This window comes from Camponotus vicinus, unplaced genomic scaffold (genome assembly GCF_025532165.1).
Source record: "Camponotus vicinus isolate PSW18456_S1 unplaced genomic scaffold, iyCamVici1.0 SCAF_7, whole genome shotgun sequence".
Lineage (NCBI taxonomy): Eukaryota > Metazoa > Arthropoda > Insecta > Hymenoptera > Formicidae > Camponotus > Camponotus vicinus.
Window position 1 is genome coordinate 5,243,653 of NW_028141979.1, and position 13,370 is coordinate 5,257,022.

Here is a 13,370-nt window from a genome sequence, read left to right on the forward strand (position 1 = left end):
ACGTACCAAGTATTAAAAAAGAAAACAGAAATCTTGATTGCGATCCTCTTTGTTCGTTCAATCTTGGTCGAAACGAGAGATTCATATAAATCGAATTAAAACAAGTTTTACAGCCGAAGGAAAGAGTGATGGATCCTCTTGAAAAAGGCATGTTAAATCAATACTTGCAAATATTGTTGCCTCTTTTCCGTGATGCTAATTATGTATATATTTACTTATGTATATGTATGCTTTGATATTAATAATCCTGATAATAATAATGTAATATTATGTATATAATTATATATATTTTTTTTCTCGGATTATATTATATAATAAAGAAGGAATTAAATAGTGCTTTGTAATGTCCTAGTAAAGAAATTTAAAAAATTCCGATATTTCTGTCATTTCCAGATTGCTTTGTATTTTATCTGAGAAATCATTTTTCTTTCGTGTTTAATAAAGATAATTATAATCTAGAAAAAAAATTATGCATAATGTATTGCGTCTTTCCAAAAAATAGATATTATTATAATTTAGAAAAACAATTCTTAGAAAATAAAATTTCAAAATTAAATAAAGTTTATGAAGTTACAAATAAGATTTATAACATGAATTTGAATTATATTAAAACTAAATTAAACTATTACAGATTTTAATTATTAACAAAAATATATTTTCTTTATTTATCACAGGCTCTTTAAAAAATTACAACGTTTTGCTTCCCACGATACAATGTGCAAATTAATGTTGAGACAGAAAACAATAAATATCAATTATATTGCAATCAGAAGAAAAAACGATCTTGTGCAACTTCACGTGGAATAAATGTAAGATGTAAGAATAGAATACTACACGTGTGAGACTTTCGGAAGATTCTTTGCATTTTAAACGTCGATTTACTCTTTTCGAGAGCTCTTCGAAAACGAGCACAAGTAGTCAAAGTCGTCGGTTTAGCTCGTTGCAGCTCGTTGAATACAATATAATGGAGATCAAGCAGGTTTCCCTGAAAACGCGCGCCGAGTTTGGCAAGCAGTGCATCTTCGATGTGTATGGCCCGAACGTGGACGTGGAGATCAGACCAGATCCCGACGCTATGGTCAATTACATTAGGAGGACACACTGCAACGTCGGCGTTCAACACACCAAAAAGCTTGCGTTGCACGAGGTTAAAATTACGAGATATGCTATTGATATAAATAATAAAAATGCGATTTGTTTTTAATAAATCTTTGATTATCTAATAAGAAAATCTGTATTTTTCGAAAAATTTACATATAAATATACAATACAAATAAGCTTTTGTATCATGCAAAATGTATATGCAAAAAGATTTCAAAAGGGTTACAATTATTTGCTTTTCTTTACGAGATTTTGAGTGTAAATGATAATAGCTCTAGCACAGCGTCAGATTCGATGTAAAGGGGGAACCAACTCCGGAGCTTGTCGCAGCCGCAGTTCTAGAACTCCACTAATGTATTCAAAAATCAACTGCGTTTTACTTTAACGGAACTAGACGCAACTTGCGGTAAAACTGGCGTCAGGCTGACGCGCCTGACGGCGCAGCATCTGTGAGAGTTCGCTGTCTGATGCCGCAAGCGTGCAACTTACTACGAAACTGCAACGTGGAAAGACGATACCTCATGTGAATTTCACGCGCGTAACCGTTTTTCTACTTGTTTTATAACGAGACAACACGTGTCGAAGGCAGGCATCACTTGAAGAGCAATAACAATTTTACATCTCACATTTCATATTTTATGTATCAGAACGTTTGCGTGACATCTAAAACCATTAGGCATCTGTAAAATGAATTTATTAACGCTAGAAAGATTTACGAGATCTCATAAATTCTATGATATAGAGAAAAAGATATATATTTGTACGGAAATTGCGTAAAGATATATAATTTAATTTTTAGATTTATCGAAGGGAGAGTTATATATTTCTATTTATATTTTATTTTCTCGTATCACATAAATTAATTTTTTTTGTAAAAACAATCATCTCTCTCGATAGCGATTTACAAATTAATTTATATTCTATATTTTTATATTTATTATTAAAATGAAGAACTTATAAAAATGATGAAAATGTAATCATCGTGAACAAATAATCGCATTCAACAGATATTTGAATTTATTTTATCATTAATATAGTATCATTTTGTTACATATAATGCAGAGCAAATTGAGATAATAAAATTATCTAAACTGTAAGCTTAGGATCCGGTGATCAACGCTATGGAATTCTATGCTAACGTTTCAGCAATCATTTCTCTGAAATTCCAGGCTCAGACTGTCGGAGCCCAGACAAAGAGCAGCGGAATGTTTCACTTCGAGGGTGGTTGGCCGAAGGAAATCAATCCGAAGGACGAGGAAGCTACAGCGAGATTCCGCAGACGAATCGAGAAGGACGAGGATTGGGCACCGAAATTGCGCAACTTATTCCAAGTACATTGTCTCTCTCATAATGGATTATCGTCAATTTCTATTCTCCACCAATAAAAATATCTTGGAAAACTGATTTAATCAGACTCCTGGATGGAGAAATAATTTTCTCGATCGATTACGCGATTGACACAATGTCATCTTCCGTTTAAGCAAATACAATAATCATATTGTTTTCTTTCTCCTAGAAAATGGAACACAATATCCTCCAGAATGGCGCACTTAACATATACGAACACTATTTTGACGAAATGGTTCCCACAGAATTAGTGAAACCTCGTAAACTTAGGTAAAAACTATATCTTATTTATCATAAGTGAGTTTTATATACAATTTACATAATATAAACTGATCTTTCTTTATTTCCCCGGGGAATACACGAATTAAAACTATTAACACAAAAAATAATAATGAATAATGCAGCGAGAAGTTTGAAATATTCGTGTTGGAAGATTTTTGGCGAAATATCGTAGTTGTGAACCGATGAATATCAGAGAATTCAATCGTCTTTAGTTAAAGGGGAGAGAATCGTTTTTATTATCATACGATATCGGCAACATGCTCGCAACTTCGTGATTCCAACTGGACAATTTTAAAATGTATATATTCGCGGAGGACAAGAACGACTACGTTGGTTCGGCCATCAAAAGATTTAAAATTTAAACCCGGCCTGAGCCTGAAGGTATCTGAACATATGTCCGGATTCCGGAATCGTAGTGGACGTGAATTATGCATTCTGCCGCTAAATTTGCTCTTTCCTCCCTTTTAAACTAACCATTTTCTGCGCGTGAAAATTGCGAATAGTTCTGAATTATTTAGTTACTTAACGAGAAGTAGCGAGTAAGGTTCTGTTGTTTTAAAAGCTGAAAAAAATACATTTAAATACACATACGTATATAAAACAATACGATATTTAAATTTAATACGAGATTTAAAATTGTTGAAAATTGAAGTGTGAGATAAAAAGAAAAACATATAATACAGAAAATTTAATATCCCATATAATTGGATTTGATGATAATATTTATCGAATACTGTACTAATATTATGAAAAAATTCATATATTTTAAAAAGTTTATCTCTCTCATCAAGTTACAGACAATTCTCATATTATTTTCGATATACTAAGACACACACGTTTTCATATTGTTTCATATTATCTGAACAATACGATTCGAGAGTTTGAGAGACATTTTAAAATTATGTATATTAAAGATATATGGCAGGATTTTATTTCAGAACAGTGAATGTCTACGAGGATCCGCAAACACCAATGCGACGAGTGAATAATATTTCTTGGTCGCCAGACTCTGGTAGTAAAATGGTAGTCTCGTATTGCTTCTTTGGAATTGAGCCAGATTACAGTAACATTGCATATATCTGGCAGATTGGTAAGTAGAAAAAGCGCGGAATGGTAAGTAGAAAAAGCCCTGATTACATTTAAACGCTGAGCTTGATCACGGTTGCACAATATCCGCGATAAGTTTCCGTCCTGAATCCGTATTAATGTTTTTTAGTAATTGTTATTTTTTATAGCATGCAAATATAAATTTCTTCCCAATAAATATCTTTCGTCATAAAAAAGAAACAATTTTTCCAATTTCATTTCCATCAAAGAATGCTTTTTTCGACAAATGTCTAATTAATCGTAATATAATTTATTTGGAATTTTATTTAGAATTTTGAGAATTATTTTATAAAAAAGTGACTTGAATTTTTCCAGAAAAAATATATTTTGTCGATATAAAATATAAAATAAATTAAAGTACAGAGTATTTATATATTATTATTGAGTAGAAATAAATTGTCGGATACGTTATAGGCCTTTCATATGAGAAAAATAGATGTTCATTTTCCGAAAGTATGGTTTCAGATTGGAAAATTCCATGCGAAATTCAATTTCATTCAATCGAATATGCGATACCTTCCTAGTCAATTCTCTCTATACAACCTTCATTCAACATTCGATAGAACGTTGATTGGTCGAACAACAACGCATTGTTACCGATCTGTTAAAGTATAATATATAACAAAAAATACAATATTTCCTCCGTATGTTAAAAATTATAATCATCTTATATTTATATAATTAATAAAAAACTAATTAAAAAATTCACACGAAATATAAATCGAGCAATCAGACAATATTACACTCCTATCGTGTATTAAAAATGGAATGCAATTATACTTTATTTACGTCTCTAATGATTTGAAAAACCACATTTCGCAGGTTAATATTTTAACGTTTCGAAAATAACAGTAATAGTGTTTTTATACATATTTGTACGGTCGATGACCGACAACGTTAAAACGGATTTCGTAAAAAAAACATACAGACAACCCTAACAAACCCTGGATGTCGCTTGAGGCTCCATCCGCCACCGTAGTCAACGAGTTTAATCCTCGGGATCCTTCTGTACTTGCCAGCGGCCTGATGTCAGGTCAAGTTTGCAGCTGGGACATCAGAACTGGTACTTCCCCGGTTCAAATGTCTCATCGTCAATTCAGTCATAGGTAATCTCGACACGAACATGTCTAGTCGTGCGCGACGTCGGAACTTTGGATTTCATAATTCAGTGCTCAGAGTCCTGTTCTTGGTCGCTCGAAAATGTGTTTCGAGTTTGCGGTCATGCGCGACAAGATGATGAATGAATAAAAATGTTGTCTCTACGCTACGCTTTCGACCTCAATTAAGTTTATTTCGTTTTTACGCAACGTTCATCATGTCGCGTGGTTCTCCTTTTAAAATAGAATGATTGAGTTGTCCGCAAACGTGACGAAGACTAATTAAAATTTTCCCATTCACACAATTGTATAATTAATTTATGAGATATACACATGTTCAATACATAATCCTTCCTTTTCAAAGAGATTTCACGACAGTTATAAAGTGGATCGCCACGAAGAGTAATACAGAGTTCTTCTCGGGCTCTTCGGACGGTCGTGCCATGTGGTGGGATACCAGAAAGTTGCGAAGACCAACCGAAATTCTCGTGTTCGACCTCCAAGTGCCAAACGAGCCGGATATGGATCGGGCGATCGGTGTCGCGTCAGCCGACTACGAACCCAGTGTGGGTATGAAGTTTATGTTTGGGTTGGAAAACGGTGTCGTGATCAGCGGTTCAAAAAGGGCGAGAACTCCAGCCGAAAAACTGGCTCTCAGATTCAACGCCCATTATGGTCCAGTTCTTTCCGTCGATCGCAGTAGTTTTAATCCCAAGATCTTTTTGACAGTCGGCGACTGCACAGCTCGCCTCTGGGCGGAGGATACCAAGGACGACAGTCTTGTATCGACGAGGTATTTTTCTTTTATTTGAGACGAGATAATCGGAAAAAATATTTAACCTACAAAAATAGCAACAGAATTTGATATAAACACCTTCATGAAAAAATTAATGTTGTAGCTTAAAGAATATAGTCCATTGGAAATTATCGTACTTGGCTCAAATTATTCCTTTAAATCGAGAATATTGATTCCTGTGAATATATAAAATTAACATGTGTTAGAATTGTATATCTATTAGTACAATAAATTGATAATTGTGAACCTGGAATTTTTATCTCACACAATTAATTATTAATTTTTAGATTCATAAAAGAGGATCCCGTTTGTGGTTGCTGGAATAAAACAAGACATTCGATATTTTATGTGGCGACACGTATCGGTGTGCTAACTGTATGGGATCTTCTGATGGGTTTGCACGATCCAATCTTGACGATGAAACTTTGCGAGCAAAAATTAACTGCTGTCGCATCACACGAAACGGGAGCTTTACTGGCCGTCGGAAATTCCGCTGGCAATGTTTACCTTGTCGAGTCGACGGAAGCATTATATACGTTCGATAAAAATGAAAGGAACGATCTTACGTCGGTGAGTGATGGACGGTTTGTCTTTTTTCAAATATGTAACATAATATCAGTTTGCGAGAAATGAAACAAGCAACACATGTTGGATAGACATTCGAAAATCTGTAATGATATTACGAGATATACTGTTATTTCATTGACAATATTATTAGTAAAATAAAAATGTAACGAAATTAAATACGAATACTATCGAAATTAAATATATTATAAGAAAATTAAATAATACAAATACATATATTTAAAAAATGTATATTATAATAAAAAAATGCTATAAAACACATTTGCTAGAAAAGGCAATGTAAAATAAACGCAATGTTCATTAGACTTTTCCGAATTTGATGCCAGTATCTGGAGAGATGTTCTCATTTCGTGAAGGCAATAGAGACACGGTTGAAAGAAATAAAATTGGCGAGAACTGCCATAGAAGAAGCAGAAGCCATGGTAAATTTAAAAGATAAAAAAAAGGATAAACGGCTAAGTGATAAACGAAAAACGCAGGAAAAATTAAAGGATCCTCGCGAAAAGAAAATTATATTCAAGAAAAAACCTAAGGATGAATTTCCTGAACTTCAAGAAGATGAAGACAGATTCTTTGAGATTGTCAAGAAGGTAATAATATCAAATTAATCGTCCAGAAATCCTGCATTTTTTGATAAAAATTTTTCATTGCTCAGAAATTATATTCATTTCTCTTTAATAATACTCAAATATTTGTACTAATATAAATGTATTAAAAATTCATGTATCTTTTATAAACATTTAATTTCACTTAGTCTTTGTTTTACATTTTCATAATTTAATAAAATTTCTAATATATCTCTCTTAGTCAGCTAGCTGCTATATATTAATAAACTTTTGTAATATTTCATCATTCTTTCATTTTTCGATGTAATTTTTTTACTGTGATTTTAGCATACGTCACATGCGAGATACTACTAAATAATAATTATGTTCGAGAAAATTTAATTCCGTGAAATGTAAATTTCTTATGCAAATTATATTTTATATTAAACTCTATACTATAATAATATTATTCCAAATAATTAATTAAATATCTAAGTGTTAAATCAATTGTTACTTATAAACAATTTATTTAACATTTTTTATTAAAAAATTATGATTAACAAAAATAAATCAAATTTTATTTATTACTTTATTATTTCATCTATCACATTTTTTCGCAATTCGTAGGAGAAACAAAAATATATAGAGAATGACGATCCAGATTTTTCATCTGTAAAACTAGCGCGATCCGTAAAGAAAGTCGTCAGTCGAAAGATCGAAAAAAATTCGCATTTGATACAAGAAGCAAAAGAGATCGAGACGAAAATACCGCCTAAGAAAATATTTAAGGAAGATCGAGAAAAATATTTAAAGAAGACCGAAATTGCAGAGATTCCTGTGACGGAAGCAATACAAGATGTTGAAGAACAGAAAGCAATAGCGGAAGCGATCGTGGAAGCTCCTATAGAGGAAATTAGCAAGCGAAAACGCAGAAAGAAACTACGAAAGAGACCGAAGAGAAGGCTTGTCACCTTCAGATTGCCGAGGCCATGCAAAGTCGGCATTTGCAAACCTGACATTTGCTGCAGAACTAAGTTCAGAAAATTAAAAATTAGGTATTGGGACGTATTTTTAGATATGTAAAAGTATTAAAAAAAAACTTTTAATTTGCGCTAAGTTTCATTATGTTAGTCGATTTATATACAAAGTAACTCAATCTCTCTTAGTAGATTCTCTACTTTAATTTAAATTTGAATATTAATATATATGATATCAAAATATATTAATAACTCTCTGATAAATTGCTCTTTATTAATTGCATATTTATTTAATAGTAATGTAAAAAAAATATTTTTTAATTATATTATATTTTCGTCGCAATTTTGTTCTTTAACGAAAAAATTAGCGCGTTTCATGTTCACATTTGATGTTCGATAAACTAGTTGAAATAGATAGAACGTTAGTGGCTTTTGAGATTTCCTGACATTGCCAAAAATCAGATGACGCTTCAATTTTATTTCGACCCAACTATCGATTCTCTTTCAACTTTAAAATCCATGAGGAAAGCACATATTGAATCGCCAATGTTAGGTCCACAGATCGAGCAATCGAAGGTCATGAGAAATGGGGCGATGTCGAAGCAAGGACGTCGATAGAAAGTAAGGAAAAAATAAGGCAGAAGAGAAGAAAGTCCTGGACGAAGCTGCTACGCCTTCATAAACGCAAAGAGTTAACTAAAAAGTACGATAAAGAAAGAATTTCTCTCCAAGAGACGATGACGACGCCCGAAGAACTAGCCATCACGGTGGAAGATGTGAAGAGAGCTAAAAGAGAGATTCAGGAAGCCAGCAGAGCAAGAACGAAAATAAGAAAACCCGCCAAGAAAACTTGGAAAAGCCAGTTAGTTACAACCCTAAATTTTTCGAAATTAGACTTCGATCGATTTGACTCTAGAATTTTATTTACAGAATTTCATTTCTTTGTTAAATTATGTTGAAAGCTCTTCCTTATCTCTTATCTTTTAAAAAATATCATTCTTTATGCGTATATAAAGTTAATCAATGAGTTATCAAAAGTAAGAAAATAGTTTATACAAAATTATTTCCATTATCTATCACTATATTAATATCGATTTGAGATGACATCAGCTTTGAATTAATATATTCACATGAATAATAACAATTTGAGCTCAAAAATCATTATAATAAAACCGCGTGACTTTCTCACCATCTCAAAAATATTCGAATTTCTCGTTGATATCCCATCCGACATATTCCGATAATTTTATCATAATATTTCGCATAGTGTTATGATTGCGGAAGAATCTCAAGATACAAGGGGATCGGAAAAGGACGTGAGAGACAAGACAGTCACCAAGAGTTTTCTTGCAGCGAAAAAAGTGAGAAAGATGCGTCGCATAGCCGTCACGGTAGATCCTTGCGTTCCTTGGAAACCGCCCTCGCTTATGAAAGATCTGCAGACATTCCTTGGAGGTCCTCTACCGGAATCGATCGAGCAGGAGACACCGAGCATGGTTTGCTCGGAGGAAATCGAAGTTTCTCGCAGTGGACTCTATCCGCGTATTTCCGACTTCCATTCTGTCGAGTAATGTTGCGTTATCTATAGCGTTTCTATTCTTTTTAATATCAGCACCACAAGGTTTCCTTTGAGAAGCTTGAAAAAATTTCTTCTCTTTAATTATATAAGAAATACCGATATTATTGTGTAAAGAATAGTGTGTTCGCTTTTCCGCTTTTATTAGAAGTTTCATTTATTATTTTGTGATCAATAGAGAGAGAGAGACTCTGGGTAAAAATTGTAAATATCCAATTCAAATTATATATTTGATGCAATATAAATAATCATATTTATTATTATATAAATAATGACGCGAGGATTTATTGTTGTACTAGTTTCAGCGATAAATATCTACGCGGATATTATATTTTATCGTCATATTTGTTGTAGTCCGGATTCAGCTTCGCATTTTTTTGTCTTCTTTTAAGTAAATTACATCGTCGGTAGTGGAATACCTCGATCTTCTGCGAATTTACGTGAAAAACCGATTTAATCCCATTCACCCGCGGCTACACGTGATTCGTATTATCGTGAATCGAAAGGGAACGACGGGAAATCCTCCTGAGTATTTAGAAATCCGGGATGATAAATTCGCGACAGGAAGAGCTAACATTCGAAGCTCGATTCCGGTCCGGATAGACTGGAGCAAGACGACATATCCGGTAGGACACAATGTCCAGCTCAGCTTCCGCCATTCTAACGGGATCTTATTCTCGTACACACATGCACACCCAGAACAATGTATGCAAAAGGATTTTTCGCACGACGAAAAGTTAAGCGAATCGCGCCTCCTTCACCGACAATGTTCTTATTGCGGAACTTTGGTGCGTTTTAACATAAGTTGGAATGAAAGTTTTCTCTCGCGCGCAATTTTAGTCCCGTCAAAGAGAAACGAAACCGGCGATTCGAAAAGAGATATATAAGCAAGCTGTATAACTTTTCGCTAATCTATGAGTTCTTGGATTCAAAAGCGCGCGCTTTCTTAGCAAAAGTTTATATAGATAACATCGCCTCTCTTTCTTGAAATCTTTTTATTATGTAACGAATCTTTTCACGATCTTTTTATTATATAACGAATCTTCTTCACGATTTCTTATTCTCGTATTCATAGAAATAAAGTCGCTCTAATTCACTCGTTTCGCTAATGATGAAGAAAAGTATCATGGTTGCCTTAAGACTGCTAAGAAATAGCTGACTCTGAAAAGAAAAATTAAAAAGAAGTTTTATCAGTTGATTCGGACAAGAGTAATGCCCAGATTTTCTGGTATTTGCAGAAAAGTAATTGTTTTTATTTGGCAAATTTTCACGTATTTTTTTCACGATTTATAACGAGCTGAAGACGGTTGTAATCCGAATCATTTCTGAATATCCAAGTTTAATTATAACTATACGATACATTTAATGACCATCACGAATAATATCATAACTGCTATTATCATATTTCATATTAATTAAAATTATCAAGTAGCCATTCAATTGCAAAACACAAATTAATTAATATCGAGCTCAAAAGCTTTTATTTAATTTAATTTTCTATTATAAATAATCTGTATTTTTCAAAGAGAGAGAGAGAGGGTTTACTACATTTTACAAATATTTCGCGATTTATATATTATATAATACAATCTTCGGATATATCATGCAATAAATATATCACACGTGTATTATACATCGTATAAATTAAACTCGCACAAAACGGAAATAATTTTCCCTCGAAAATTTCTTCGCGCGTTGTTGCTTCGTATCATTGCAATTTACGCAAAGCTTGGAGTTTATAAATCAAGATCGTCGCGAACTTAAGAGCTGCGCGAACAAGATGCAGCTTGATAGAAATATTTCAGGATACCAGCGCGGCAAACATCGCATATTGCGACGAATTATTCACGTTGCAATTCCCAAGCGAAAATCCCTGTGGCACACAAGCACTACCCGACGTGACGCCAATCGGACGTCCCTATTTGTCGTCGAAGGGGCAGGAATTCCGAAAAGGATGTCACATAGGGAAGTCGCGAATAAGAAGCGAATAGATGTGTGAACTTGGAGCCGCGAAATCCCTGGCAAAGTTCCAAGTCGTGTTTCATGAATGGATCCAGCCGCGACATAATCTCATGCCAATAATGTCACAGCACGCGATTATATTATAAATACATTAATTATATCAATTTTACGCATTCACGCAACGGTTCGTGTAATTAAGAAATTTAAGATAGAAGAAGCGGTAAAATAGTCGAAGCAGCAAATAACTATTTATTAAAAATGAAAATAATATTTTATTAATATTATTCACTTTTAAATTTAAAGACAAATGTTGTTAATGACAAAGTTAGTAAATGCAATTATTAGTACGTGACACTTTTACACCCAATGCATACACATATTTGCACAATCATCATGTGGCACGATCGTAAATTATTCGACATTGCGATTTAATAACACATTAATTAATCGCGAGGTACGTTTCCGACACATTACGATACTATTACATTCTAATTATCGAGATAATTGAGTTGCTTTAGTAGCGTAGGATCATAAAATATATTTGAACTGACAGAAAGAGAGAGAGAGAGAGGGGGAAAGAAGGAGAGACTCGGACATAGGATCATAAATCATATTTGACTTGACAGATTGATTAGATCGATTTCATTATTCTGGTAATTTAATTATTAACTAATATAAATGATGAAACCAAAATTTGAAGACGCGCAATTATGGTTAAATTTTAATTTGATTTAATGTATTCTTAGCAGATCGAATAAAAATTAAGCGGATAAATTTGAAATATCTTGAAAAATATAGATAAAATTGTAGACTATACATTTTAAATGCGACTGCCTGGAAACGCAATTAAAATTGTAACTATAAAATTGCTACACTGCAGAATTAATTTCCCGATAATGGCATTATTGCGACTCAATAAAATATTGCTCGTATTTTGAAATTCTTCGATGGCTTATCAGTTTCCGATAAATATGCGCGAATGATCGTCTATAGGGGCTTTTTCATCCTCTAATTATTGTTCTCGGACGCGTGTAAAATTAAACACCCGCTACCGTGGTAAAATTTATCGGACCACAATAAATAATGAGCGCGCCTAATGCCAGTAACAAATGTACACCCGTTAAATCAGCTTCTAGGATTAATTGGGAAATCGGCCGATGTAACTCGTGGGTATCGTTTGGTCTGCGGCCAATGCACGATAGGTGCTATAGCTAGAACGAAACAATCGATTATTTTAATATCGCAGCACTGTATGTTACCAACTCCGTCGGGATTTGAAACAATTGCATTGTAACTCGGACTACAGGCGTACGGATGAGCCGACGAGCGCGAGAGCGAACGAACAAGCAAGTAAATATATTTTGTAAGAATGAAAATGTTTACATTGGAATAACAAATTAGATAGTAAATTAGAATAAATGTAAATGAAATAATAAATTAAAAAATGTAGCCTCCTGCAGAAAAATAAAAAATAATCTATATTTTAATAAGACCTTAACAAATTTTATTAGTAATAAAGAAAACTATATTTTTGTGAACAATTCTGATAGTATATAATTATTTTTCGTGATTAATCTGTGATTCGCTTTTGAAAATTCAATTCGGGAAATTAAAAAATCTCAAAATTATTGAGACAGGGAAAAAAGAGCTCTCGAAAAATAGATAAAATATCACAAGAATATAATTAAAAAATGAAACAAAATAAAATTTTAAGAATTACGATTTCATATATTTTATAAACGTTGAAATTCCCAAAATTTTTAGAAAATTTCTAGAATTTCTTTAAATCTAAAGATTTAAATCGCAAAAATCTCTAAACTCTTAAAAATGAACGGAAAATCAAGAATATAATTAAGCAACAAATAAAAACTCGAAACATTGCAATTTTAAATACTTTAATTTTATTGTTATATGTTATCTGATGTTATCTTGACTATTTTATTTCATTAAAGCGAAACGTCAAACGCATATAACATTAAGTAAAATCAAAGCTGG

General features: G+C 32.9%; 2 protein-coding genes across 2 annotated transcripts in view; one reads left to right on the top strand and one right to left on the bottom strand.

Annotated features, from left to right (window-relative positions):
* The window catches only part of LOC145975095 (proprotein convertase subtilisin/kexin type 4-like), a 205,024-nt gene that overhangs the window by 57,494 nt on the left and 134,160 nt on the right, over positions 1-13,370 (bottom strand). The window lies entirely within an intron of this gene.
* LOC145975096 (dynein intermediate chain 3, ciliary) lies at positions 814-12,933 on the top strand. Its single transcript, XM_083105254.1, has 11 exons — positions 814-1,147; positions 2,271-2,432; positions 2,618-2,718; positions 3,669-3,820; positions 4,766-4,943; positions 5,299-5,727; positions 6,018-6,300; positions 6,642-6,905; positions 7,488-7,915; positions 8,391-8,699; positions 9,105-12,933. The coding sequence occupies exons 1-11, from the start codon at positions 965-967 to the stop codon at positions 9,406-9,408; spliced, it is 2,793 nt and encodes a 930-aa protein (XP_082961380.1). The 5' UTR covers positions 814-964; the 3' UTR covers positions 9,409-12,933.

What these genes read in the sequence shown, in the direction of transcription:
- LOC145975096 (XM_083105254.1), top strand. Translation starts at nt 965, where the DNA reads ATGGAGATCAAGCAGGTTTCCCTGAAAACGCGCGCCGAGTTTGGCAAG. An exon ending in AAAGGAACGATCTTACGTCG is followed by an intron (nt 6,301 to 6,641) that starts GTGAGTGATGGA and finishes ATTTGATGCCAG; the next exon opens with TATCTGGAGAGATGTTCTCA. An exon ending in TCTTTGAGATTGTCAAGAAG is followed by an intron (nt 6,906 to 7,487) that starts GTAATAATATCA and finishes CGCAATTCGTAG; the next exon opens with GAGAAACAAAAATATATAGA.